Source organism: Pseudopipra pipra, chromosome 8, assembly GCF_036250125.1.
Source record: "Pseudopipra pipra isolate bDixPip1 chromosome 8, bDixPip1.hap1, whole genome shotgun sequence".
NCBI lineage: Eukaryota > Metazoa > Chordata > Aves > Passeriformes > Pipridae > Pseudopipra > Pseudopipra pipra.
Window position 1 is genome coordinate 891,625 of NC_087556.1, and position 25,161 is coordinate 916,785.

Below are 25,161 nucleotides of genomic sequence, written 5' to 3' on the forward strand. Positions count from 1 at the left end.
TACCTGAAATACCAAACTCTTGCACTGTGAAGCCAAAAGCTCTTGGTTTTGCCACCACTTCACTCTTTTCATAACCCCAGTGGCCAAGTGAAAACGCTTTCAGGCCTAAAATTATATTTATCGCAGACAGAATGCAGGAATTATGTACCAGAGCTGCTGCTTTTTCACCCAGAGCTCAGCAGCCACTTGCTAAAGTCCAGAACCTTTTGGGCTGTTTTAAAGCCACTAAAATTTTAGGCCAAGGCTCAATGGAACAGCAAGAGCTCTGTGCTGGTTCCAGCTGTTATCAGCTTTGATCCTGCCCAAGAACTGGATTTATTTGGAGAACTTGCTCGGACACGAGCGTAATTACTCCAAAACCCAGTAAGTTTCCCCCTGCTCCTGTTGCAGAACAGAAAGATCTCTCTAAAGGGCTAAGTCCAGCCCTGAACACTACTGTCAATATTCATTTTTCCAACTTCTAAGCGAGGTTCTTGCTCCAAAATCCCTCCCACCCAGCACTGATCTTTCTCCAAGGAGCAAGACCGTGGCCACAGCAGAGCCCCCACACACCATTAACCCTGCAAGGCACTCCAAGCCAAACATCTGCCTGCCGCCGCTCCAGCACATCTGCTCCAAAGGCCACCAAAACTACACCCTGGGTTTTGCCTCATTAGCCGTAATTGCTCGCTAATTACTTATTCCAGAGTAAGTATTCTATACAATCCTCCTCGACGAGACCCGATGCACCCGTGTCTCTGACACATCCTCGTGCGGTCCACCAGGAAATAAACCGTGGGGTTTTTAATCTGGCAGCAGCGATTGCCACCTCTTGCCGTGGGGAGCCTCGCAGCATCCTAAGGAACAGCTCTGCCTCGGCGAAGGGATGGAAATCAGGGCAGAGGACACAGCCTTCGACTCAAGCAACCCGAGGAAAGCCACAGGCCTGCCACGATTATACTCGCAATCCGAGCTGCTAAATTAAAAATAAAAAAATAATAAAAAAAAAAAAGCGCTGTGGACCCGAGTCACGGCGGGACGGGCACGTTCGCGGCGCCCAGAGCCCAAAAAGCCACCCCGGCCCGAGATAAGCGGCTGCGGGGCCGGGTGGGGGCTGGGGGGGCACGGCCCCCGGGCGGCTCGGAGCGCTGGCGTTAATCCTGGAGCTCCGTTAATCTGCCGGGCCCGGACAAAAGGCGGCCGAGGCGGCGGCGGGGGAGGGCGCGGCGGCCCGGGCGAGCCCCGGCGGAGCGGCCGCGGGGCAGCGCGTTAGGTAACGCCGCGCCGGGGTCTGATGCAATCGCCGGGGACGTGCGGGGGGGAAAAAAGAGCAAGGAGCAAGGGTGGTGGTGGGGGGGGGAGAGACAGAGAGGAAGAGGATACAGGTCAGGTCCAGGTCGAAGCCATCCTCCTGGTATCGCCTTTTGTTCCTGCTGACGATCTCTTTGATGATGGCGGTCATGTCTGGCAGCCGGGGGCCGCTCCGGGGCAGCGCGCAGGGCCCGGGCGGCGGCCGAGAGGCACCACCGGGCGGCCCCGGGCGCGGATGCTCCGCCGGCTCAGCCCCGGGCGGGCCCGGCTCCTGCCGGCGGCGGCACCGGCCGCTGCTGCCGCCGCTGCCGCTGTTGCCGCTCCCTCCTCCTCCTCCTTCTCCTCCTCCTCCCCCGAGCGCGTCGGGAGCCGCGCCGAGCCCCTGCGGGCGGTGCCGCCGCCGCCGCCGTGTTTGGGGCGAGCGCGGCGGCGGCGGGGGGAGCAGCTCTGCGGCGCTCCGGGCCCCGGCAATGGTGACAGCGGGCGCGGGGCGCGCCCCCCCCCCAGTCCCCACCACCGGAGCCGGCTCCCCGTTTCCCTCCCCCCCCCCCGCCCGCCCTCCGCGCCCCCCGGGGGCTCGGCCGGTCGCTCCTTTCGGCGCCTCTTTTTTTTTTTTTTTTTTTTTTTCCTCCCCCCGGGCGGCGGCGGCAGCAGCGGCGGCGGCGGCTCCCTCAGGGCGGCGCGGCCGCGCTCATCCCCCGGCCCGCAGCGCTCGCCGGCGCGGGGCTCCCATCATGGCCGCGGCTTCCGAGAGGGACGGCGGGCGGCGCCGCCACGCCCACCGCGCCGCATCCGCCGAGAGAGAAAAGTAGTCCGCTCCGGGGATCCGCCACCGGAGGACCGGGGGAGCGGAGAGCGGGCCGGGTAAGGGGGGGGAGAGGCTCGCTGCGAGCGCGCCGCCCGTACCCCTCAGCCCGCCGGCCCCCCCCTCGCTCCGTCCGGGAGCGAGGGGAGGGCCGGCGGGCGGAGGGATACGGGCGGTGAGGTGAGGCTCGGTGGGTGCTCTGCGGCCCGGCGGGTCACGTGGGCGCTCGCGGCGGCGCCTCCCCCGCGGGCGGAAGTGGCCGTGAGGGGACGGGGCGGCTACGGAGCCCCCTCAGAGCCCCCCGAGCCGTCTCGGAGCACCCCTGAGCACCCTCGGGGCGCCCCGAAACCCTTCCGAGCTCCCCACCCCCCCCGAGCTGGCCTTCCGCGCCCCGCCGCCCCCCAGTCAGGCCCGCCCCGCCGAGCACAGGGGAAGAGCGGTTTCGGTGCGGCCCCGGTGAGGGGGGGGGGTTTGAGCCCGGCGGGTTGAGGGGGCTGAGTGTCCTCCGCTGTGGCCCCGCCGGGTTTGGCGAGGAGCGGGGCGCCCGCGGTGAGCGAGCGCCGATCGCCCCCTGCAGCCACCGGGCACGGAGGAAGGGAGGGAGAGGGGGTTTGGGGCCACCTGCTGCCCTCGGAGTCACACGATCGTTGAGGTGGGAAAAGCCCTCCCAGCCCATGGATCCCCCCCTGTGCCCGATGCCCACCTTGTCCCCCAGCCCAGAGCACTGAGTGCCACGGCCAGGCCTTCCTGGGACACCTCCAGGGATGGGCACTCCAAACCTCCCCGGGCAGCCCCTGACAATCGATACCTGACAACCTTTTCCAGCAAGAAATTCCTCCTCGTGTCCTCGGGACAATCCAAGCATGGGCACGGGGACCTGACAGTCCCCCCGGGTCGTGCCGGCTGGCTCAGCCCTCCCGGCTGTGCTGTTTCCATGGAGTTTTCTGTCCCACTCCATCCCCCTTCCCACATGGATGACAATTATCCTGGCAGGGGGAAAGCACTGTCTATAAATCTCTAAATCAGCCTTTAAACCCCTTTTAACCCCAGCCTACAAGGTCCTTCACAGTCTAAGCTGAGAATTCTTGCAAGTCTTTGGGAATTACCCATGTTAATGTTCTGCAGGAAAACGACCATCAGGAATCCTGGTGCAGCCTGAGCTTCTGGATATCAACACTGGCTGCAGTCTGGGACCAGTTTCCATCTTTCTCACTGTTTGGTAGGGCTTTTTTTTGGGATCTTTTGTGTGATTTTTTTCCTCTGCTGTGCAGAGAGGTGAGATATTGGGTTCCTGAGGTAATAAAAACTAAAATTTGGAGGCAGTTTGGCATGTAGGACCTCTGCAAAGCATCAGGAATGGGATCTGTTGGAGATCAGCATCTGCCCCAGCTGCTGAGGGATCAGGAGGAAGCTTGGCACGTGATATGTTTGGGAAAATGGGATTACCGGGACAATCCATGTGTAAATTTGCCTCCCTCAAAAACGGTCTTCATGTCATCCCATCGCTGGGCAGGGATGAGGGATATCCCATAGAAGCCAAGGATAACACACCTTGGAAGGAAATCTTTAAAGGGTGGTTGGTTGTTTTATAAAAAAATCTGCAAAGAAAAAAAAAACAAGAGGAAAATTGAAAAACCACTTTTTGTGCAACCAGAAAAGAGACACCACGGAAAGGAGTGTCCTGAGGGGACGAGGAGAATCCATGTACCCCTTTTTCCATAAAAAGCACATGATGTAAACCAGGTATCTCCCAAAAAACCAGATCTGTAAGTCCACCTCAAATGTTTCTTGGGCTGGCAGGGAAAGGCATCTCACTGAAGACACTTTGTATCTAAATAATGAATGTCAATAATAACCAAAAATTAATAAATAAATAAATAGTTACTTCAGTGACTTGCTCCATCTTTAAACACTTTTAAGAGGTGCTGGGGTCTGGCAGCAGATGCTGGAGCAGGAAAAGGAACAGGGAGAAGGGGGAAGAAAGCTTAGCTTTTCCTTTAAGGGCTCAAAATAAACTGGAACATAAGGTGGAGGGATTTCCTGGGCTGCTGCAGCCTCCAGCCTTTGCAAATGCTGTATTATATAATTCCTTTCATAAACGTATCAAGTTGCATCTTAAGATCTTTTGCCACCATTATTCCCACTGGGAAGCCGTTCCCAGAACCTTCTGCTGGTTTTCAGGCTAAATGTATTTGGGACTGGTCAGTCTCCACTTATCCCTGTGCCAGCACTGGCCTTAAATAGCTCCTGCTGTGTGGCACTCTGTGCTCCCAGGGGCACACACATCCCCTGGGCCATGGGCAGCTCTGCCCAGCTCCCCTCCAATTCCAGGCTCCCCCTTCCAGTGGCTGCATCCCAGGGCCTCCAGCTTACCTTCTCCCAGGAGTTTTCCTACTACAGTCTCACGGAGTCCAACCAACTCAGCCACACGTTTCACTGGAAAACCCAAAATGTTTGTTTGGTTTTTTTTTTTCCCCCAAGGCTCCAACCCCAAAGTTGATAAAATTGTGGCTGCCCATCCCTGGAAGTGTTCCAGGACAGGTTGGAGCAACCTGGGCTAGTGGAAGGTGTCCCTGTGGAATGGGATGGGCTTTGAGGCCCCTTCCAAGGCCTGAGCAGCCTTTCCAGGAAGAAATTCCTCCTGCTGTCCAACCTGCCCCTGCCCTGGCACAGCTCCAGGCCCTTTCCTCTTGTCCTGCCCCTTGTTCCCTGGAAAACACGGACACAAGAGCAGGAGGGTTGAAGGGGAATTGCCAAACCTTTGGGTTAATTACAGGAATTACAGAGATCCTGCTATTTTAACCTTTTCCTGGACGTATTTCTGTATATATACAGTAAAGTTATTCATATATATATGTTACATATATTACATATATATATGAAATATATATACTGTATATATAAAACATGTTATCCCTATATATTATACATATATATGTATAGTATGTATGTGTATGTAATATATACTAATATATAATATATACTAATATATAATATATACTATATAGTATATGGTAATATAGAATATATAGTAATATATACAAATTACTCATCTACAATATATAATATATATAAAATCTATAACTTTCTATATAATCTATATAACTTTCTATATAATCTATATATCTAAATATAGATAGCTTTCTATATAATATATAAAAATATATATTTACATACTATTATATAATACAAAATATACACTATATAATTTATAGTAATATATAATATATGGTAATATATACAAATTACTTATCTATGATTTACATATATAAAATAAATTTCTATATAATATATAAAAATATATCTTTCTATATAATATAAAAATACATATTTATTTACTTATGTATATAAGTATATATATACTTATATATTTAAGATATATAAAAAATATAATTTCTATATAAAATATATGAATAGATATAGATAACTTTCCATATAATATATAAAAATATATTTATTTAGGCTTATGTATATATATGTATATATAAAATATATATGATATATAAAAGATATACTATATAGACACTTATATATACATACTCATCATCAGTCATATAGACACTTATATATCCACCTGTATATGTCTCTATCTCTATACCGAGCATGTGTTACGGATATGTTATGTCATACAGACGTTATATTTTATACGCCTTTCACACATGAGCAGAGAGCCTGAAGTCACTGCTCTCATCACAGCTGCAGTTGGAACCCCGTGCCCGCGGTGTGTGCGGCTGAATTAGCGGTGAATCCTTCCCTTCCGCTGACGCTCGTTCCGGTCGATCCGTCCCACCCCGAACCATTTCCAGGCTGGAGCTCCCGATTATCCGGGGGGCGGAACCTTCGCGCGGGCCGGCGGCGGGCGGAACGTTCGTGCGGGGCGCGGGCGCCGGCCGGCCGGAGGAAGCACGGGACGCGCCGCGGCCGCTGCCGGGCCCTCGGTGCCGCCGGCGGCTCCTTCTGCTCCTGCCGCTCCCTCCTCCTCCTCCTCCTCCTCCTCCTCCTCCTCCTCCTCCGGGCCCGCCCCGCGTCCCGCAGCGCGAGTGACCCGCCGGGCCCACGGTGAGTGCCGGCCGGGGGAGCGGCCGCGGCCGCGCCGCAGCTGCGGGGCGGCGGGAAGGTCACGGGCGGCCCGGGCCGGTCCGGCCCTCGCGGGGTCACCGTGGGGGGATGAGGGGCCCGGGAGGGGATCCCCGGCATGGGAGGGCATCGCCGGGCCCGCCACAGGCGGGGGGTTCCCGGCAGTGCCTCAGCATTCCCTGGGAGCGGAACAGCCGCCGTGCTTTTGGTTTCCCTTTGGCGCCGGCATGGGCGGAGCGGAGCGAACCGTCCTCCCCGCTGAGGAAATAAACGCTCAAGTCCTGCGGGATTTACCTTCCGTTTGTTGTCAGGGCTCTGCTCAGCGAGGCTGTGCTCCGGTTTCTCTCCTGTTACAGCTTTTCCTCACAGTTGGTGCTCAGGGCACGGGTTGCATAAAGAGGAGGTTCCTTCCGCGGCTTTTTGGGAAGGATTTTCCCTTGTTCAGTGACCCAGAGCCCTTTTATTTTAATGAATCAGGCTGAGGAGGGCACACAGAGCCCTCCAGCTCGGGATGACTTGCTTAAATCCCAAAGCAGGCAAATTTAATTTGGTTTCCAGGCAGGTGGGCACAGCGACAGGCTGGATTTTTAACTGCCTGAACAGGGAAGGCAGTGTTAAAAAACCCCAAACCCAGTGATTCCAGTGATCCTGCTGGGATACAGGAGCCGGGGGTTGATGTCCACCAAGTGGTGCTTCTCCTGAGCCCAGTCCCAGTGGAATTCCAGATTCCAGAGTCAGTGGTGTGGCAGAGCCTTGGGGTCAGCATAACACAGGGAGGGGGATCCAGGGATATGTTGGCTGTAGGAGCTCCGGCTTTGCCCTGGGCAGGGGGAATCCAAGAATATCTTGGCTGTGGGTGCTCCAGCTTTGCCCTGGCTGCCAAAGTTCCCTTTGGAGAGTGGCCAGGGAATGTCAGGAGCTGCCAGAGGAATTGCCACTGGCTTTTCCTTGCAGCAGGAAAACGGGGCAGTGCACGAGGAGTGATTGGGGATTGTCAAGAGGAACCCCCCCACCAGCTGAGGAGGAAGTGGACCCTGTTTTTCCCAGCCATTTCCCAATGTTTTAGGAAAAGTCCTTCCTCTGTGCAGCACGTCCCCTACACTGAAGGCGCTGTGCTGTCTGGGCTTGGCTCCTACAGCAGTCAGGCTTTTCCCTGGATAGCTGTGAGCCACATCCAGCATTTTCAGGTTTCCACGGATACTAATAACTCCACATCTATCCTGCCAGCTGCAGCCTCCAGCTCTTAACCTCGTTTTAATCAAATCCAAGTCATCCATCGCTCCGGAATGTGGCACTTGGGTGAAGGGAAAAGACCTCTCTGGTTAAATAATGGAGTTCTCTGTCTCCAGGATTTAGCATTCTTGGGTCAAGAACAGTCCCAAAATGATGGTCTTAGTGGGAATGTGTACACAGGATCCCAGGATGGTTTGGGTTGCAAGGGAAATTAAGGATCATCTCATTCCACCCCTGCCATGGGCAGGGACGCCTTCCACTAGCCCAGGTTGCTCCAAGCCCCGTCCAACCTGGCTTTGGACACTTTCAGGGATCCAGGGGCAGCCACAGCTTCTCTGGGCAACCTGTGCCAGGGCCTCCCCACCCTCACAGGGAACAATTCCTTCCCAATATCCCACCTAACCCTCCTCTCTTCAGTTTGAACCCATTCCCCCTTGTCCTGTCCCTGCAGGCCCTTCTCCAAAGGCCCTGGCAAACAGCTTTCATAACTCAGTGTTTAAACACGAGGCAGACGTTTTCCCAGCTTTGATTTTTCCTTCCTTCTGCCCCTCCCTGTGGTTCCCCCCCTGCAGAGCCGGGAGCAGGATGGTCCACGCCGAGGCCTTCTCGCGGCCCCTGAGCCGGAACGAGGTGGTGGGGCTGATCTTCCGCCTGACCATCTTCGGGGCCGTCACCTACTTCACCATCAAGTGGATGGTTGATGCCATCGATCCCACCAGGAAGCAGAAAGTAGAAGCTCAGAAGCAGGTAGCGCTCCGTTCTCCAGCATTTCTGTGGAATGTCGGGATGTTCTGGTGGAAAAGCGGACTGGCCGTGGCGACGACAAAACGGATGAAAGCACGTGGGATAATCCAAAAGAAAACTGGGGTTTCCTTTTTTAGTAAATCTCAGGATTTAGGCTGCTGGTCTCTTCAAAAAATTCCAGAATTACAGCTTCTGCCTTGAAGTGGTGGAAAAACTGCAAAACTGCTGAACTGGAGGCTGATGTTGGTTCTGGTTTTCAGCAAGTCCCGGTGCTGCTTCTCCTCCTGACAGCTTTGCTGAGCAGCAGTTGCTTTAAATCACACCCTCATCAGTCTCTTGGTTGCTTTTTAAAACCTTGAGCAGAGAGAACTTAATTCCCTGCTGCTTTTAATGGCAGAGACCTCTGGGAGCAGTCAAACTGCCTTCCTGGAAAGGGGAGGAAAAAAAGGGAAAAGCCTTATGTTAAATTAAAACAATTCATGCCCTGGGAAAACCTTTATGGGCAGTTCAGAACCAAAAGGGAGATGTTTCCTTTGGAATTGTGGCAGCTGTTTGGTTTGCTTTCTGGCTGACATAAATTTCACAGGTTCAAAGAGCAGTTTTTGAGCAACCTCAGCCTGTTTTGGCGGGTTTTCCTTTTCTGACGAACTTTTGAGTTAAAAATCAGCTTTTCCCAATCTGTGCCAGTGCCAGCTGTTATATAAGAAGCTGCAATATCCCAAAAGCACGTTGGACTTAGTGCCAGTTTGAGCAGAAAGAGGAACTAAGTTGTGCAAGGGTGTTGGCACAGCTCATGACTTTTCCTTTTAAACTGGGGAAAACCCACTGACTGCCTATTAAAAAATTGACTGGCTTCTGGGAATTAGCTTTTTTTACCTTAAAAATACATTAATCTCTCCTTGATGCAGCACTGTGGAGGTTTGGGGGGAGCCAAACTCCGTGTTTTAATGTTTATTGGGGTTGTTTTTTGGGTCATACTGGCTGAGTCATGGATGTGGACTGGGAGGGCTGGGGTGACACTGCTTTGGAGGGAACTGAGGCATCTGACTTGGTTTCACTCAGGTGACAACAAATCTTTAGGAGGCAGCAGAACTCTCTACTTAAAGCAAGATTTAACCTCTTTTAGGGTGTGACTTAGGGACACATAAAAGATTTTTCTTTCCAAACACCACACAGAAGATTTTAGAAAGCTAATTTTTGAGGGGAACACTCCAGTTCTGTCTCTGATTCTCCTGGTGTTTGATTTCCCCCCAGGCTGAAAAACTAATGAAGCAAATTGGAGTGAAAAATGTCAAGCTGACAGAATATGAAATGAGCATTGCTGCACATCTCGTGGACCCACTTAGCATGCATGTAAGTTTTCCCTGCTCCTCCTGCTCTTCAGACATGGAATATCTTGGCTTTGACTCTGGATTTCATTAGTTGTCACATATACACATCTGTGGAAACACACAGAAAACGTTCCTGTGGTTTAAAACTACAACTGTGTCGTTGAGAGCAGAGGTTTTTAATCCCTTGTCTCTTATTTTTGAGGCCATGCACTACTTTGAAGCTTTTGTATTTTTCCTTGGGGAATTTAGGATATTTTCCCCTTGTCAGGAACTATGCTGATCATCCCTAATATTGTTTTTCCCTCCTAGGTCACCTGGAGTGATATTGCAGGCTTGGATGATGTCATTACAGATCTGAAAGACACTGTCATTTTGCCCATCAAGAAGAAATATTTGTTTGAGAATTCCAGGCTCTTACAGCCCCCAAAAGGTAGGAGAGGAATGTTATGGATCTGTGTGCTGGTATTTAAAAACAAAAGGTGCAGTTCCTCAAAAAGGGAAGGGGAAGTGTGTTGCCAGGCCAAAGGGCAACCATTAGGACTGATGCCAGGGAAAACCCTCAGATTTTCCCTCTTCTCCTGCTTTAGTGAAGAAGTTTCATGTTAATGATGGTCATTGATGATACACTTTGGGGCACTAATCATAGAACCGTGGAATGGGTTGGGTTGGAAGGACCTTAAATCCCATCTCATGCCACCCCCTGCCATGGGCAGGGACACCTCCCACCAGCCCAGGTTGCTCCAAGCCCTGTCCAGCCTGGCCTTGGACACTTCCAGGGATCCAGGGGCAGCCACAGCTTCTCTGGGCAACCTGTGCCAGGGCCTCCCCACCCTCACAGGGAACAATTCCTTCCCAAATCCCATCTAACCCTGCCCTCTGGCAGTGGGAAGCCATTCCCCCTTGTCCCCCTGCTCCAGCCCCATGTAATCCATATATCCTGCATTTTTCACTGCCTAAATTGTCTTGTTTTTCATCTTGCACCCCATCTTGTCCTTTGGCAGTTGAGTTATAACTTTGCTCTGCAGCTTTGACACTTGGTTAATGTTTCTGTGTTGTTGTAGAAACAGAAGTCATAACATGAGCCCTCAATGGGAGCCAAGCTTGAGGCATCTCTCTGCTCTAATCCTGGAAATTCCCATCATCCAACAAGACAGACATCCCAGTTTTACTCCAGAGATCCCTTGATTTTCTCTGGAGTTGGGGCAGTGAGGAAACTGGCAGGTGGAGAATCAACTTTCCAGTTAAACAGGACAGCTGGGCCCTGCTGGAATCCTTACAGCCACATTTGTGGGATGTTGTTACAAAGCAAAGCAGAGTTTAAACCTAAACCACTGGACAAACCACCAAAGTTTATCTTTCCTGCTCTGATCCCTGGAATATTGTCTTCTGAACCTATTAATTCCTGCCTGGATCTGTGACCCTCTCTCTTCTGTGCCCCAAGGGATGGAAAATGCAGCACTTTTGTGGCTGGTTTGGTTTTTCCAGGCTAACTCTCTGTTTCAAGTCACAGATTGAAGCTGTCTGGAAAATTACTTGAATGCCATGATCTAATAAGCTGAAGGGAAAAAATGATATTTTTATTTATCTTTTTTAAAGCAGACTTTCCACCTAGGGCAGCTCCCCAGCTTTATTAGTGGCTTGTGCTGTGTGTTAATACCAAGCCACTGCTGCAGAGTGATGATGTTTGTGGCCTTCAGTCACGTAAACAGGGGAAAAAACCCTTCATAATTCTCTGTGTTTCAGGCTTTTCTTGGGCTGAATTTTCTCTCTTTAAATTGTAATTCTGTAATTTCTTTACAGCTGTGGTAGAAAAACACCCCTGTGAGTCCTTTCACTGTGACAGCTTTAAAAATAATACGAGACGTCATGTTTAATTGGGGGTAATTTGTTTAAAATGTCAGTGGGCTCAGTTTTATGGTGGTTTTCTTTTTTTTCCTTTTCTCACCCCTCTGTGCTAAGTTTTATTAGCAGGGCAGAAACTGGCTATAAACAGGGCCTGTCAGATGCTGACAGGAAATAAATGGGGGCTTAGTTTTTTTTTTTTTTATGGAACCTTTATAGGCACAGAAATAGAATCATAGGATGGAGTCACGGAATGGTTTGGGCTGGAAGGGACCTTAAAGATTGTCTCATTCCAACCCCCTGCCATGGGCAGGGACAATAAACCAGCCCTTTTCCAAATGTCTCCCTCCAGTTTCCCTATACCTGTCTTTAGATAGTCTCAGCTGTAATTTAATAAGGATTATCTTAAATATCTCTGAATTTGCTTTGATGGAACAGCGTTTCCTTATCTTGCTTTCTTCCCTTTTAAGGCCTGGATGAAATCCAAGCCTGGACACGCTCAGGTCTGTCATTAACCCCGTGAATTTTGCAGGAGTCCTTCTCTATGGCCCCCCTGGTTGTGGCAAAACCCTGATTGCCAAAGCTACAGCCAAGGAAGCAGGGTGCAGATTTATCAACCTCCAGCCTTCCACGCTGACAGACAAGTGGTATGGAGAGTCCCAAAAACTGGCTGCTGCTGTCTTCTCCCTGGCTATAAAGCTCCAACCATCCATCATCTTCATTGATGAAATAGGTAAAAATCTCTCTTTTTATGGAAGTACCTGTAGCAGAGTGACATGGAACTGTGGGTTCAGTGATATATTGATCGCTGTCATCTTTTCCTTGTAAAGAGGGAAGGTTCAGGAATAGAAATAGAACTGAAGAAAGGTTCAGTAATAAACTTAAAGTACTGATGGCAAATCAGGAAAAATAATGTATTTCTTCCTCATGGTAGTGGAGGAATTTACATTTAGAACAAGTTGCTGCTTATTTTTGGTTCACAAGGAAACCCATCACTGAGCACACTTCAGTGCTTCTGCCATGAGGGCTCATAATGGAAAACAAACTGTGGGTTTAGGAGAGCTCTGGAACAGCAGTTTAATAAGGCTGAAGAAGTAGGAGGGGAGGCTGCTTTCCATGAATTCAGGAAGGTGAAAGTTTGGAGCACAAGGTTTGGGGTGAGCTTGTGTGATGGGTCCACACTTGTGTAATGCCATGGAAAAGATGGGGGGGTTCCACTTTGCTGCTCTTCATCCCGAGCAATGCTTTTTGTTTGGTGACAGTGGTTATTAAAAATGCATTTCTAAGGTAAGAGAACAGCCCAGGAGGAATCCAGCTGGGTTGGGAGTGAACTGCTTTTCTCCCTCAACACAGATTCCTTCCTACGGAACCGGTCGAGCACTGACCACGAAGCCACAGCCATGATGAAAGCTCAGTTCATGAGCCTCTGGGATGGGCTGGACACTGACTATAACTGCCAGGTAAGGACAGAGGATGGTGGGAAAAGGGATGGGATTCCTTCCTCTGGGCTGTTGTGCACGGAGCCCCTTTGGAAGGATGGCAGGTTGCACGGAGCAGGAATTGTCAAATAGTTTCATTACCTGACAGTGATGAGTAGCACTTCATGGCAACGAGGTGAGATATTAACAGATTGTTTTGCTTCCTGAGAAGACCGTGTTTGGACTTATTTGGGTTTTATTTGAGGTGTTATTTCCAGAAGTGTCAGCAATGCAAGTGTATAGTCTGAGCTGCCAACACTGGGAATTTTTAAACTGTTTCAAAAAACATTGTCTGGAGAATAGTTTCTTCAGGTGAAGGGAATCTTTGATTTCAGGAAAAGCTATTGAAAGCTCTGAGCATTCATCCCAGTATTCATCCCAGGTGCAGGTTGGTTGGTTTGTCATGGAATCATGGGATGGTTTGGGTTGAAAGGGTTTTAAAGATCGTCCCTTTCCTAACCCCTGCCATGGGCAGGGAGACCTTCCACTGTCCCAGGTTGCTCCAAGCCCTGTCCAGCCTGGCCTGGAACACTTCCAGGGATTAGACAAGCACTAGACTCTGGAGTTAATCTGCAAGGGTAGAGAAGTGAATATTACCAAAAGGCAGATGATTGTGTTAAGTGGAGCCATGGTTCCATCCCATTATTCCCAAGTGCTTCCGTCCCCCTCCTTGATCTCAACTGAACTGTTGTGTTTTGGGGAGGAAAACTAATACAAAAGTTGCTGGTGCTGTAAAAACAAACCAACAAAAAACATTCATGAAGTAAATATTTCTATAATAAACCTGGGCTAGTGGAAGGTGTCCCTGCCCATGGCAGGGGAGGTGGAATGACAGGAGCTTTAAGGTCCCTTCCAACCCAAACCAGTCTGGGATTCTAAAGTACTTGAATGCAGCAAAAAGCCTGCGTGGTGTTGTTCTGAACTGTCACCTGGAACAATGCTTTGAAAACCTTTAAAAAGGATGTTTATTCTCCCAGTTTAAAGTTTTCAGCCTTTTTCATCTGTATTTGTGTAAATGGCTGATGCACTGACATCCGTTGGTTTGTAAAATCTGCTTTTCCTCCTCTCTCAAGCTTGTGCTAAAGATGTTTTTAAGTTGATTTCCCCAAAAAGGAGTAGAAGACAGTGTAAATATACACACACACACACACACACACACACACATATATATATATATATACACTGAGGAGCTTAAAGCAGGATGTTTGCTTACCATTAATAAAATGGCATGAACACTTCACTACAAACTAATATCATCTTTCAATCACAGTGTATTGGTTTTTTTCCCAGTACACTGACAATTTCTTGGAACAAGTCAAATTGTTCATTCCCTGCAGTAAGACAATTTAGGGGCTCTCCAGTTCAGCAGAATTTGGCTTTTGCTGCAGTACCAAAAATCCTAAAGGCTCGGAGGAAATTGTCAATCAGCGTTGTGATGGATGTTATTTGTTCCCATGCACCTGGAAACCATGCTCAGTTTTGGGCTAAACCTGCTGAGGATGGAGTCAGGAGTCTGGCAGGAACTCGGGGGCAGAGCCCTGATGAAAAATATGCCTTTGGGCTAGAAAGCCAAAGGAAATAATGGCCAGGGAAGCGTGGATGGGAGCAGCGAGGCGGCGACCCCGGTGCCTCTAGGTGGCAGGGTGAGTCTGTGCCACCAGCCCTGCTGGAGCTGCCCTGCAGCACCGAGCCTGGACACAAGGCCAGGAGCACGGCAGGAAAACCTCTGGAGTGGAGATTAATTGCCCTGACATTTTTCCCCTTCCCCACTGGGTGTTTACCATGTACATAACTCGGAGTAACAAATGGGAAAACAAGGCCGGTGTGAATGGGAAGTAAATTTGTTCTGGAATTAATAACTGGAGTGCTCCAAGGAGGTAAACAGTGCCCTTGTGTTGGACTTGGCTTGGACAGTGTAACCCACTGCTGGCAAATGGACCTGTGCATATAGAGATTAATTTAATGCTTTTTTTAATGCTTGAAAAAACAGAGACACCCTTCTAGTGCATGTGGAAGCTGCCAGGTGCTGATTGCCTTTCTTGTCTAGTGGAAGGTGCTCCTGGCCCTGGGACAAGATGATCTTTAAGGTCCCTTCCAACCCAAACCGTCCTGGGATTCTTTTTTCAACACAAAACCACCACATTTTTTGAATACCTTACCAAAACGTCTCCTTTCAAACTCCTCCTCCTCCCAGAGCACCAGGAACTAAGAGTGACATCACCAAGAGTTATAAGCAGAAGTTTTAAAGTTCCCTCTTAGAGCTTGAACTTTCAAACTGGGCTCATAAAGTTCAGCCTGATGTCAGAATCTCCCCCCAGGTGGTGTTTGTGGCAGCAGTTCTCTCCTCAGCTGCCTGGTGCTGAAATCACTGCCAGGAAACCTTATGTAACTTCTTCAGATGTCGATGTTCTTGATAAAGTGGGGAAGAGTCACTTGTTTGGTTTCGAAACTCCCAATCCCTCCATGCTTTCCAAAGCTGCTGTCAGGCTGACTGGTGTTGTGTGCTGGCATTCCCAGGTGATCGTGATGGGAGCCACCAACCGCCCCCAGGACCTGGACTCGGCCATCATGAGGAGGATGCCCACCCGCTTCCACATCAACCAGCCTGTGAGTCCTGCCACAGCCACAGCAAGGGGCTCAGCACCCAGCAGATGCACATCTCTGGGAGTTTTTTCTTTAGATCCTTTTTTTCCCTGCATTCCTTTGGTCTGGGTGTTGTTTTTCAGAAGCGCGTCCGTAACTCGGCTTTGCGAGGTGATGTTTCTCAGGGAGGTTTTGATGCCCTGGGTCTTTTATGTGAAAAACACTTCCCACCCCTCCTCTTCCTCCTGGAGAATGGAGTGGTTTAGATGCTGCACACTGGGAAACAGCTTGTTTTTAACTTGGAAACAGCCACAGAAAGCACGAAAGTGGCTGCACACACTCGCCTGTGGGTGAGGATGGCACCCAGGTCAGCTGGGGGGAGAAGCAGGTACATGCTGAGTGCCATTTATGCCTTCTGGATACACAGTTTGCAAGGAGGGAAGAGGGAATGAACTCTGCCTATGAAAGCCTGTGTTCTGCTCAGGCCTTTCCACAGCTGGGCACTCTGGAAAAACAGGTTTATTCTGCTTATGGTGGGGTTGGAATGAGATAGTTCCAAGCCAATCCATTCCATGATTCGATGATTTATGACAAAGAGGCAGTAATTAAGCTCTTTATCAATTAGCCAGCTGTCACAAGGTTGCCCTTACTCCCAGTGTTGCTATTGCCACCCTTTTCCAGGTATTTTAGTCTCCTTTGAACACTTGGCTTCGTCACCAGCCGTTTCTGTGTTGGTGTTATTGGGAGTTCAGTCCCTGTCAGAATTCCCTTCTGGCTACAGAAATAATTATTCATTTTTTGCTGAAACTTAAAGAGACAAAACTCAATCTTACTGATTGTGCAAGAGAGTACCTGTGTTCCCAGGCCCACGTTGTGTGAACTGGCTTTCACTCTGTGTGGGAGGATCCTCTTGGAAACAAGGCATTTATAACCCAGTGACTGCTGAGCTTCCATACCTGTCCCGTAGCCCTTCCTCATCTCCAGGTGTTCCTTGAATTAGCAAGGGGCAAGGATGTGGATTTTAGTACTTCCTCTTGTCTTTCTAGCAAGACCCTCATTAGAAGGAGGAATTATGTGCAGGTAACAGAGCCTTGGGATATTCCAGGGATTGGCTCCCTCTCCCAGGATGAGAGTTACCAAGGGAGGTGTCATTTAGGGAACAGATTTTCCTTACCCCACTACAGCCCTATCATGAACTTACTGCTTGGCTCTTGTGCTCGGGATCAGGCAGGATTGATCCCCACTGGGATAACTGATGTGCTGTGGATTGGGAATGGCCACAGGTAGGTGGGAAAGCCTTGCAGATTTTAGAGATGAGTTTGAGCTGAAAATGCCCCAAATCACTCATTAAAAATTATCTGCAAGGCAGAGGGAAGTGGAAGAAGTACTTTTTGGGACAGAGTAGCAACTGTGCAGCTGCCAGAGTATCTATAGGGGATTGTTTTCCCTTTTTAAGGATGTAGGTGAAGTTTGGGAGACACAAACCCCAAGTCTTTGCTGCCTGTGTCTTACCTTGCTGGTAGGGATCTGCTCAGGGCTCAGCTGTTCTGTCAGTGACCTCATTACAGTGTGGGATTTCTGTTGCACCTGGAGAACTCCATTTGCTCTCAGACAGGTTTCCACAGCTCGTGTGGCTGAACTGGGACCAAAAGCCCCACCATGGAGCTCCATGGGTTTGGCTTTGTCCCCTGGTAACTTTGATCTCTTCTGTTGCAGGCTCTGAAGCAAAGAGAAGCCATCCTGAAGCTCATCCTGAAAAATGAAAATGTAAGTAGAGCCCCGTTAATGTGTCCTTTGCTGGTGACATCAGGGGCCTTGCAGAAAACATGTTTTATAATTGCCTGCCTTGGAGGGAGGGGGAGTTTATCTACCAAGGTATTCGTGCTGATAACTTGGGAATCTTTTGTGGATTTAGGTGTGGCCTCACATTAAAGCACTAGAGGTGCCTCCCCTGTAAGCAGGAGCCTCAGCAGAGCAGCAGCCTTGATTTGGGGGTGAATCACCATCTCTGAGCAGAGTTACTTCATTTCTCTGTCTCCATTTACTAATGCTGTAACTAGATGATATATTTATCTCCCTAAGGATGCTGAATCCCATTTGGATGAGTGAAGGACATTTCAAGACCTCTTGAAGCAGGGAGATACCGACTCTAACTTTTTCTTGGCTCAAGTCAAGAAAGGAGCAGTGACTTTTTTACAGTGCTGCTTTTGCTCCATAATTCATATTTCTTTTAGAGGAATATGTTTAGAGATGTTGTTACCATTACTGTGTGGTGTTTGTGTCCCATCTGCCCTCTGAGGGGTCGGTGTGAGCACACCTGGAAGTGTCTGTGGGCAGGATATGGGATCCATGTTATCAGTGGTCCCTCCCAGATTTAGTCAGCAGCACTGTTTGTCTCGAATCTGCTGCTGCAAAGGTAAAGCAAATACCGATGGACTGGAAGAATGTGCTGGAAGGGGCCATAAAAAGATGGAATAAATGTGGGGTCTTGACTGGGAATAGTCCAGTGTGGTCCAGTGCGTGGAGGCAGACACGTTATTTTGCCTCTAAATCCCCATTTTGGGGTCGTATAAAGTAGGAGCAGGTGTCCAGACAACAGAGTTGCTGAGAAACTTCTGTGGGCACCCGGGAAAACGGGGCATTGTTCCTGTGCTCCAGTTTTTGCCACCCAGATCCAGGCAGGAGCTCGATTAGTGGTGGGATAGACCAGTGGGATGGTTGGCTTTTGGTTGGCTCTTGGTGGGTTTTCTTCATCAAGTCCAGAGTTTGATGAGCTGAAGCCTCAGTTCCCTTACTGAAATGAACTCCTCGGAGGGTTCTGAGTGCAAGCTGTGAGTCGATAATTCATCTCACAAAACATGGGGTGAAGGAGGTGATCTCGGGGCAGGGAAGAGTACTGGGGGTTGACTTGATTGTCCTTGGTGAGGGAAGTCAACACTTGTGGAGTTTCCATGCTGTGCCCCTGTGGTCTGTGGCAGGTGGACAGGCACGTGGACCTCCTGCAGATCGCCAAGGAGACGGACGGGTTCTCGGGCAGCGACCTGAAGGAGATGTGCCGGGACGCGGCGCTGCTCTGCGTGCGGGAGTACGTCAACAACGCCTGCGAGGAGGACACGTACGTGCCTCACCCCCCGGGCCCTGCCCAGCCTGGCCTTGGTGTGCTCTCACTGGAATCAGGAATTTACAGGGGGTTCGACCCCCTCGCAGTGCGGGAGGGTCTCGTTTGCCTTTCCAAAACCCGCCCAACTTTCAAAATCAAAGTTACCATTACTGATTTTGCCTCTGGAAATAACAGTGTTTGTGCCAAGGTGCCAGGCTGGAGATGCCATGAGCCAGCAAGTCGTGGTGCTGCACTATCTGGTACCAGGGTTCAGTGCTGGTGACACCAACGTTCCTCTGGGATCTCCCACACCTCCAGGGAATCCCTGCGTGCACAGGGGCTGTGCTGGAGCATGTGCAGGGAAGGGAACGGAGCTGGGAAGGGGCTGGAGCAGCAGGAGCGGCTGAGGGAGCTGGGGGGGCTCAGCCTGGAGAAAAGGAGGCTCAAGGGGGACCTTCTGGCTCTGCAAGTCCCTGACAGGAGGGGGGAGCTGGGGGGGGTCGGGCTCTGCTGCCAGGGAACAAGGGACAGGAGGAGAGGGAACGGCCTCCAGCTGTGCCAGGGGAGGCTCAGGTTGGCCAGGAGGAGGAATTTGTTGCTGGAAAGGGTGGTCAGGCCTTGGCAGGGGCTGCCCAGGGAGGTTTGGAGTGCCCATCCCTGGAGGTGTCCCAGGAAGGCCTGGCCGTGGCACTCAGTGCTCTGGGCTGGGGGACAAGGTGGGCATCGGGCACAGGGGGGACTCGGTGACCTTGGAGGGCTTTTCCAGCCTGAATGATTCTGGGATTCCAGTGTGATGCTGGATCCACATCAGAGCCCCTGTTTCCAGTGATTGCTGCTCACTGCTGGAATAGCTGTTCCACAGCAGCTGAACCCTCACCTTGCTGTTTCTCCCTCTCTCTCGAAGCCACGACGAGGATGAAATCCGGCCCGTGCAGCAGCAGGATCTCCACAGGGCCATCGAGAAGATGAGGAAATCCAAGGATGTGTCCATGCAGAACCTCGCCATGGAGATTGTGTTTGATTAAGCCCAAAGAGCGTGTTTGCAGTTCCTGACGTGATTTAGTTTGACTTCTGTAATCAGTTAGCAAAACCAGTGCCGGGGGCGGGAGCGGGGGTGGCCCGGGGAGTTCTGCTTTCTGGAATCGTTTTGATACAACAACTTCTAAGTTATTGAAATTCCATCGCGCGCCACTGGAAGTGCAGCAAGAGATCATGAGTGGAACAATTGAGCCCAGCCCGAGAGTGTTGTCCCACACTGATCCACTGAGGAGCCTTCCAGCAGGTGGGACACGGGGGCACCGGGGGTGAGGGGGACAATCCGTGGCAGGGCTGTGCTACCTGTGACCTGTATATAGCCACACTTTTTTTTATATATAGACATAATCTGTAGATAACTTGAGTATGGAAAATCTTTTCTACTTAACTGAAGCAAACCAAATCAGAAGATGTATAGACGAAAGGTTCCTCGATACTCAGTTCACTTCTACCTTTTAGCAGCAAATACCAAGATAGAAACTGCTTCTAGAACAAAGCAAACTTTGAAATGCTACTGATTTCTCTTTCACGTGACCACTTGAAATCTGGTGCCATTTAGTAAAGATAGCAAACTACTCTGTACAAACGTTTGAATACTTTTAATTTTGTATGAATCCTGCTTTTTAAATGAACGCTGGTTTTATTTTGGGTTTTCCCTTGATGTGAGCAATTAGAGTAGACTCTTCCCTGGTCTCTCCTGAAGCCCCACGTGTTCTGAGCTCTCTGGAGCCGTGGCTTTCTGAGCTCCTGTGCATTGTGCTGAGGACTGGCTGCTCTCTGTGTCTCCTCTGGAGGCCCCAGTGTGGCACCACCCCGTGAAGTGTCACAGCTCTGGGGCACGGGGGGGACGCTGTGTGATGTTTGGCTCTGTCACACGCTTGGATCCGTGACACTGGAGAGGAGAGGAAGGGCTTTAGGCTTGTAAATGTGATTTAGCAGCGTGCTGTACTTGTTGGTAACAGTTGTGGTGAGTTCATGTTCTGTCGCGACGGAGGCGAAGGGTTGCAAATGTGAGTGGCAAAAGTGTTTTGGTGAAGTTTTTGTCAGAGATATTCAGGAACTTGATTTTTCTTTGTCTAATTTTACGAACTGTGCACTAACTGAACACAAATCTGTAAAGGGAATTGTTTCCTACCCCTGGGGTGGAGTGTTGTGTCACAGCTCTGCTGCCTGTGAGGGGAGGGAGGCGCTGGAAGCAGAGAATGATGTAAAACCAAACACACTGCAAAGGAAAATAAAGTGAAATAAAGAGGGCTGGAGCCCTGCCGTCAGTGTCGGGGGCTGCTGACAGTGTCCATCCAGCACAGCTTGCTCCCTGCTATTCCTGGAATGCTGGGCTGGGGATGCAGCAGGGCTGAGCTTGACCCATTTAATCTTAAAAGCAAATGAGGAGGGAGGGGGGTTTAAAAGTAACTGAGTGATTGCTTAGACTCCTTTTCTCGTATCAAAAAACAATGGGAGATGCACATTGCTCTAACACAGGGGGTGGGAAATTAGGCACAGCAGAAACACCCTGCTACGGAAATGGGAAAAGTCTGGGATGTGGGATGTGGGATGCTAATCCTGCCCTGTCATGTTAGTGCTGGGGCTGAGGGCAGGGATGAGTGACAGTGCTGGCTCTGGGTTCAGGGAGCCAGGCCAGAGGAGGCCCCAAGAGGATCAGAGGGCTGGAGCAGCTCTGCTGGGAGGAAAGGCTGGGAGAGCTGGGATTGTTCAGCCTGGAGAGGAGAAGCTTTGGGGTGACCTGATTGTGGCCTTCCAGGGCCTGAAGGGAGCCTGTAGGAAAGATGGAGAGAGACTATTTCCAAGAGCCTGGAGTGCCAGGACAAGGGGGAATGGCTTCTCACTGCCAGAGGGCAGGGAGAGATGGGATATTGGGAAGGAATTGTTCCCTGTGAGGGTGGGGAGGCCCTGGCACAGGTTGCCCAGAGAAGCTGTGGCTGCCCCTGGATCCCTGGAAGTGTCCAAGGCCAGGCTGGAGCAACCTGGGCTAGTGGGAGGTGTCCCTGCAGGGGGTGGGAGTGGATGGTCTGTCAGGTCCCTTCCAGCCCAAACCATTCCATGATTCTGTGACTCACCTCAGAATTAAACCTGTAAATTGTGCTACTTACCAGGATCTGTTTCTGGGGATGTTGGAATGACGCCTGTGCCAGGTGCTCCAGCTGATCCATGTGTTCCATGCCCATTCTGACACTCTTCCAGCCCCTCTCTGGGGTTGTTACACCTGAGAAATGCCAGGCTGGGAAGCTCCTCCTGCACCTCCTTTTTTTCAGGCTGCTCACTATTTGGTAAAGACCCAGCACAGGCAGGTCTTAATTGGCATGAATTGAGTGTAAAGTGTATCCTCAGGGGAGCTTTAATGTCCCACTGAGGGCAGGGGAGCAGGAACAAACCCCGGGCTGTTGGCAGGTGCCAGGGGCAGCCTCTGGCTGAGCTCTGATCTGCCTGTTTCTCCAAAATCCTGGCTCTTGGCATGGCTGGAGCTTGCCTTTTCCTCATGCCCGTGTCACCGCAGGCGTAAGGGGCTGACTGAAGAGGCACAAGGAGTTATTTCTACTTGCCCCTGAGGGCAGTTACTGCAGTTGAACTGCAAGTCCCACTTCTCCAAGAACCTTTCCAGACTTGTCTGCTCTTGCTGCCGCCTCAGGAGTCCTCGTCAAAGCACAAACCCTGCTAGAAAGGCTGGGGAGGCAGCATGGTTTGTCCTGCAGGAATGTGGCTGCTATGATCCCATGGCTCCAGCAGTTTGATCCAATCCTCACCCTCTGCTCCTGCCTCTCCTCAGAGCTGGGGGTGAGCCTGATCCCTCTCCCACATCTCCAGGGCCAGCTCCTCAAACTGCGTCGAGTCTCCAGCGTTGAGCTCCGAGATGCAAAGCAAAGCTCCCCCCTCCAAAAAATCCAAGTGAGAGCTCCTTCCGTGTATAAATATTTATTTGTACTAAAAGTGAGTGTTTCGTAGCAGACTATCGAGTTCAGAATATATTAAATCATGAGAGGCATCAGTTGAAGTACAAATTCCAGTCTCATGTCTTCAATAAATACACTATAAAACCCCCGGCCCACATACTCTGATCAGAGGTAATCGGGACACTGCGCTGGTTTAACAGGATAATACAACGTCTGTGTTTGCTGTAACCACTTGGATTTACCACAGAGGGTTTTTTTAATGTTGGATTGTTTTACGATGAGCAGCAACAGTGCTACTTCACTCCTTAAAAATCCAAAGTGGGAATATTGCTTTTGGCTTCCAGGTCCCTGCCAGAGGGCCTGAGCAGGTGAGGTGCTGAGGTGCTGTCGGCTCCCACCACGGGGGCTGCAGCATTTCCTTGGGGTATGACACAAGCTTTGGGCTCTTTGCTCCAAATACTTTTAAAAAATGACTTAAAAACCCACCCAACAAGCCTTTTTGCAAGGCTGTTTTCCAGCCATGCCCAAAGGCTTGGAGGCTGTGCCGTGGCCCCAGCACAGCAGCTCGGAGCTGGGGGTGTCGCTCCCGACCCTGACAGGGGAAGCTGGTGGGTTTTGCTGAGCACAGATCCGTTTGTCATTAACACTGAAGCACAAGGAGAAGGGAACGCTGGTTCCTGTTCATTGGGAACACATCCTGACCGGATCTGGGGCAGCTACTAAAGAAGGACAGGTACAAAAATCACAAATTCAGGTCGTTGGAGTAACAAATGAGTGCATGACTGTCCTCTGCTGGCACCTCCCGCCCGGGAAGGTGGAGTGGGATCAGCCCTTTCCCTGGGAAAGCTCTGCTGGCCACAGGGAGCACCTGAGGCAGGGGCAGGTGGCCATGGGGCTCCCAGGGGGATGCTCGGGGTGCAGCACAGCGGGTGAGGCTCCAGGGTTGCATCACTGCCCGCTCCCGGCCCAGGGAGGCAGTGGAAAAGCCTCAGGCACAGCGGCAAAGTCCAGCTGGGGCTGAGGCCGGGGAAGGAGGTGAAGTCTGGGGTAACTTTCCACCAGCCAGAGCTGGGAGCAGCACCAGGCACTGGCTCTCAGCTCCCCAAAGGGCTGGGGGGGCCCAAGGGCTTTCCTGCCGTCCCCCAGCCAGAGCCACTGATCCCATCCCACTGGCACGGAGGGAATTGGGTCACCTGTACCCACACAGGGCTGCAGGTACAGAGGGGGGCAGGAGCTTCAGCCTCCTCTCACCTGGTTTACCACGGGCAGCTGCTCAGACCCCCCTCACGTGGCCACTTGGCTGTTTGGCCTTTGATTTGCCTTTGGGATGGGAGGAGCGCAGGCAGAGGGAAGGGGGATCCGATCCTCCCAGGCAGGAAGATACTCCATAGCATGTGGATGGCATCCCCAGTTTTTTCTTGCTGCTCAGATCTTCCTCAGAGATCTCAGGTGCCTCCCAGGCCAGCTTCCCCTGCCAGGCTGTGAGCACAGGGAGCACCACGGCACAGTCCCCGCAGAGAGCTGAGCTCAGAGCACCAGAAACACTCATCCAGGGTTTTGTGTGACCAGAGAGGTCAAACGGGAGGAAGGAAGCAAGGACTGACAGTGAGCAACTGGCTCGGCCACAAGGAACTGGTGGTGGTCAAGGCTGATTTTAAAAAATCCTTTTAAAAAAGGGCATTAAAAAGATTCCGCTGTTTATCAGGAAAAATTGTCTAAGGCACAACCTGGAGGGCAGTGACTGGATCCGGGCACTGGGTGCCCGTTTCCCACCCCAGCAGCAGCATCTGCTCCTGGCTTCAGCACCTGCTCCTGCCTCGTCAGGCAGTGCTGGGAGAGGGGCACTGGGAAGGCACTTCTTCATTCCTGCTGCACGCAGGGACAGGCAGGATTTATCCTGGTGCTGAGGCCCCACCTCTGCACTGGGAGCCGGTGCGTGGCCCCGGCAGCACCAAAATATCCGTGTGGCCCATCTGGAGGCTGTGCTGGGCTTCCTGCCACCAGGCTCAGCTGGGAATGAAGGACCTGCTGCCCTTCTCCCTTCCGGCTCCACAAGGATGCTCCCAGCAGCTTCAAGGGGAGAAGGACCAGGCTCAAAGTATTTCTGATTAGTAAAAACCACTCTGACCTGGGTAGGAAAATCCCACAGTCAGAGCACTGGAAATGCCAAGTAACTGATCTGTGTCATAGGGAATCAATCAATCATTGCTCACTCTTAATACAAGTATTTCTGGGGAGGAGGAGGAGGAGTGTTAGTTCTTTTCCAGCGACTGGTAGTAGGTGGTGAGGACTTTCCAGGCCTTGGGGGCCATGAAGCCGTCCGGGGGGTTCTCCCCTTCCCGAGCGAGTTTCCTCATGCGTGTTCCTGAGATGAAGTCAAAGTCGTCGTGCCTGTGCAAAACAGAGACAGGCGACATCAGCACGGCTGGCCCCAGTCAGCCCCCGGGGGTTCCTCGGCCGAGAGGAGCTGCAGCATCCAGGACACACTTCCCCAGCTGGGAGAGGCTGTTTCTCCTGCCACTCAGTCCCCAGACTGTGCTGCTTATCCTCCCTGTGCCATCTTTAGTTCTACGTGACCCATCCTTGACCTGGTGACAGCTCCTGGGGGGGAATTCCAAGTGGCTTTCCCAGGTTCTCCCCCCACTCCTCTCCTTAAGAAGAACACCAAGGGTTTTCCCTCCACCCTGGCAAGCCGTGAGCCCGAGGTGACCACAAACCCCACGTGCCGTGGGGG

At 51.1% G+C, this 25,161-nt stretch overlaps 3 protein-coding genes and 1 long non-coding RNA gene across 6 annotated transcripts in view; 2 read left to right on the forward strand and 2 right to left on the reverse strand.

Annotated features, from left to right (window-relative positions):
- The window catches only part of PTEN (phosphatase and tensin homolog), a 47,141-nt gene extending 45,383 nt beyond the window's left edge, over positions 1 to 1,758 (reverse strand). The window contains exon 1 of the mRNA XM_064662166.1: positions 1,363 to 1,758. Within this exon, the coding sequence (XP_064518236.1) occupies positions 1,363 to 1,441 (79 nt within the window). The 5' untranslated portion in view covers positions 1,442 to 1,758. The remainder of the gene's footprint in view (positions 1 to 1,362) is intronic.
- LOC135417747 (uncharacterized) lies at positions 1,504 to 3,979 on the forward strand. The gene is made up of 2 exons (XR_010432187.1): positions 1,504 to 3,314; positions 3,419 to 3,979. It is a non-coding gene; the product is annotated as an uncharacterized LOC135417747 (long non-coding RNA).
- Positions 3,980 to 5,791: 1,812 nt separating this feature from the next.
- On the forward strand, positions 5,792 to 20,789 carry ATAD1 (ATPase family AAA domain containing 1). 2 transcript variants are annotated; one of them, XM_064662158.1, is made up of 10 exons: positions 5,792 to 6,154; positions 7,978 to 8,152; positions 9,404 to 9,502; positions 9,790 to 9,910; positions 11,855 to 12,055; positions 12,676 to 12,782; positions 15,318 to 15,407; positions 17,100 to 17,150; positions 18,362 to 18,468; positions 19,388 to 20,789. In XM_064662158.1, exons 2-10 carry the CDS (start codon positions 7,991 to 7,993, stop codon positions 19,506 to 19,508), a joined length of 1,059 nt encoding a protein of 352 aa, XP_064518228.1. In that variant the 5' UTR covers positions 5,792 to 6,154; positions 7,978 to 7,990; the 3' UTR covers positions 19,509 to 20,789. The 2 variants fall into 2 exon arrangements, with proteins under 2 accessions (XP_064518228.1, XP_064518227.1); XM_064662157.1 differs by having other exon boundaries at positions 5,960 to 6,154; positions 18,362 to 18,498.
- The window catches only part of PAPSS2 (3'-phosphoadenosine 5'-phosphosulfate synthase 2), a 29,768-nt gene continuing 25,171 nt past the window's right edge, over positions 20,565 to 25,161 (reverse strand). For both annotated transcript variants that reach the window (XM_064662155.1, XM_064662153.1), the window contains one exon: positions 20,565 to 24,818. In XM_064662155.1, coding sequence (XP_064518225.1) covers positions 24,680 to 24,818 — 139 coding nt within the window. In that variant the 3' untranslated portion in view covers positions 20,565 to 24,679. The remainder of the gene's footprint in view (positions 24,819 to 25,161) is intronic.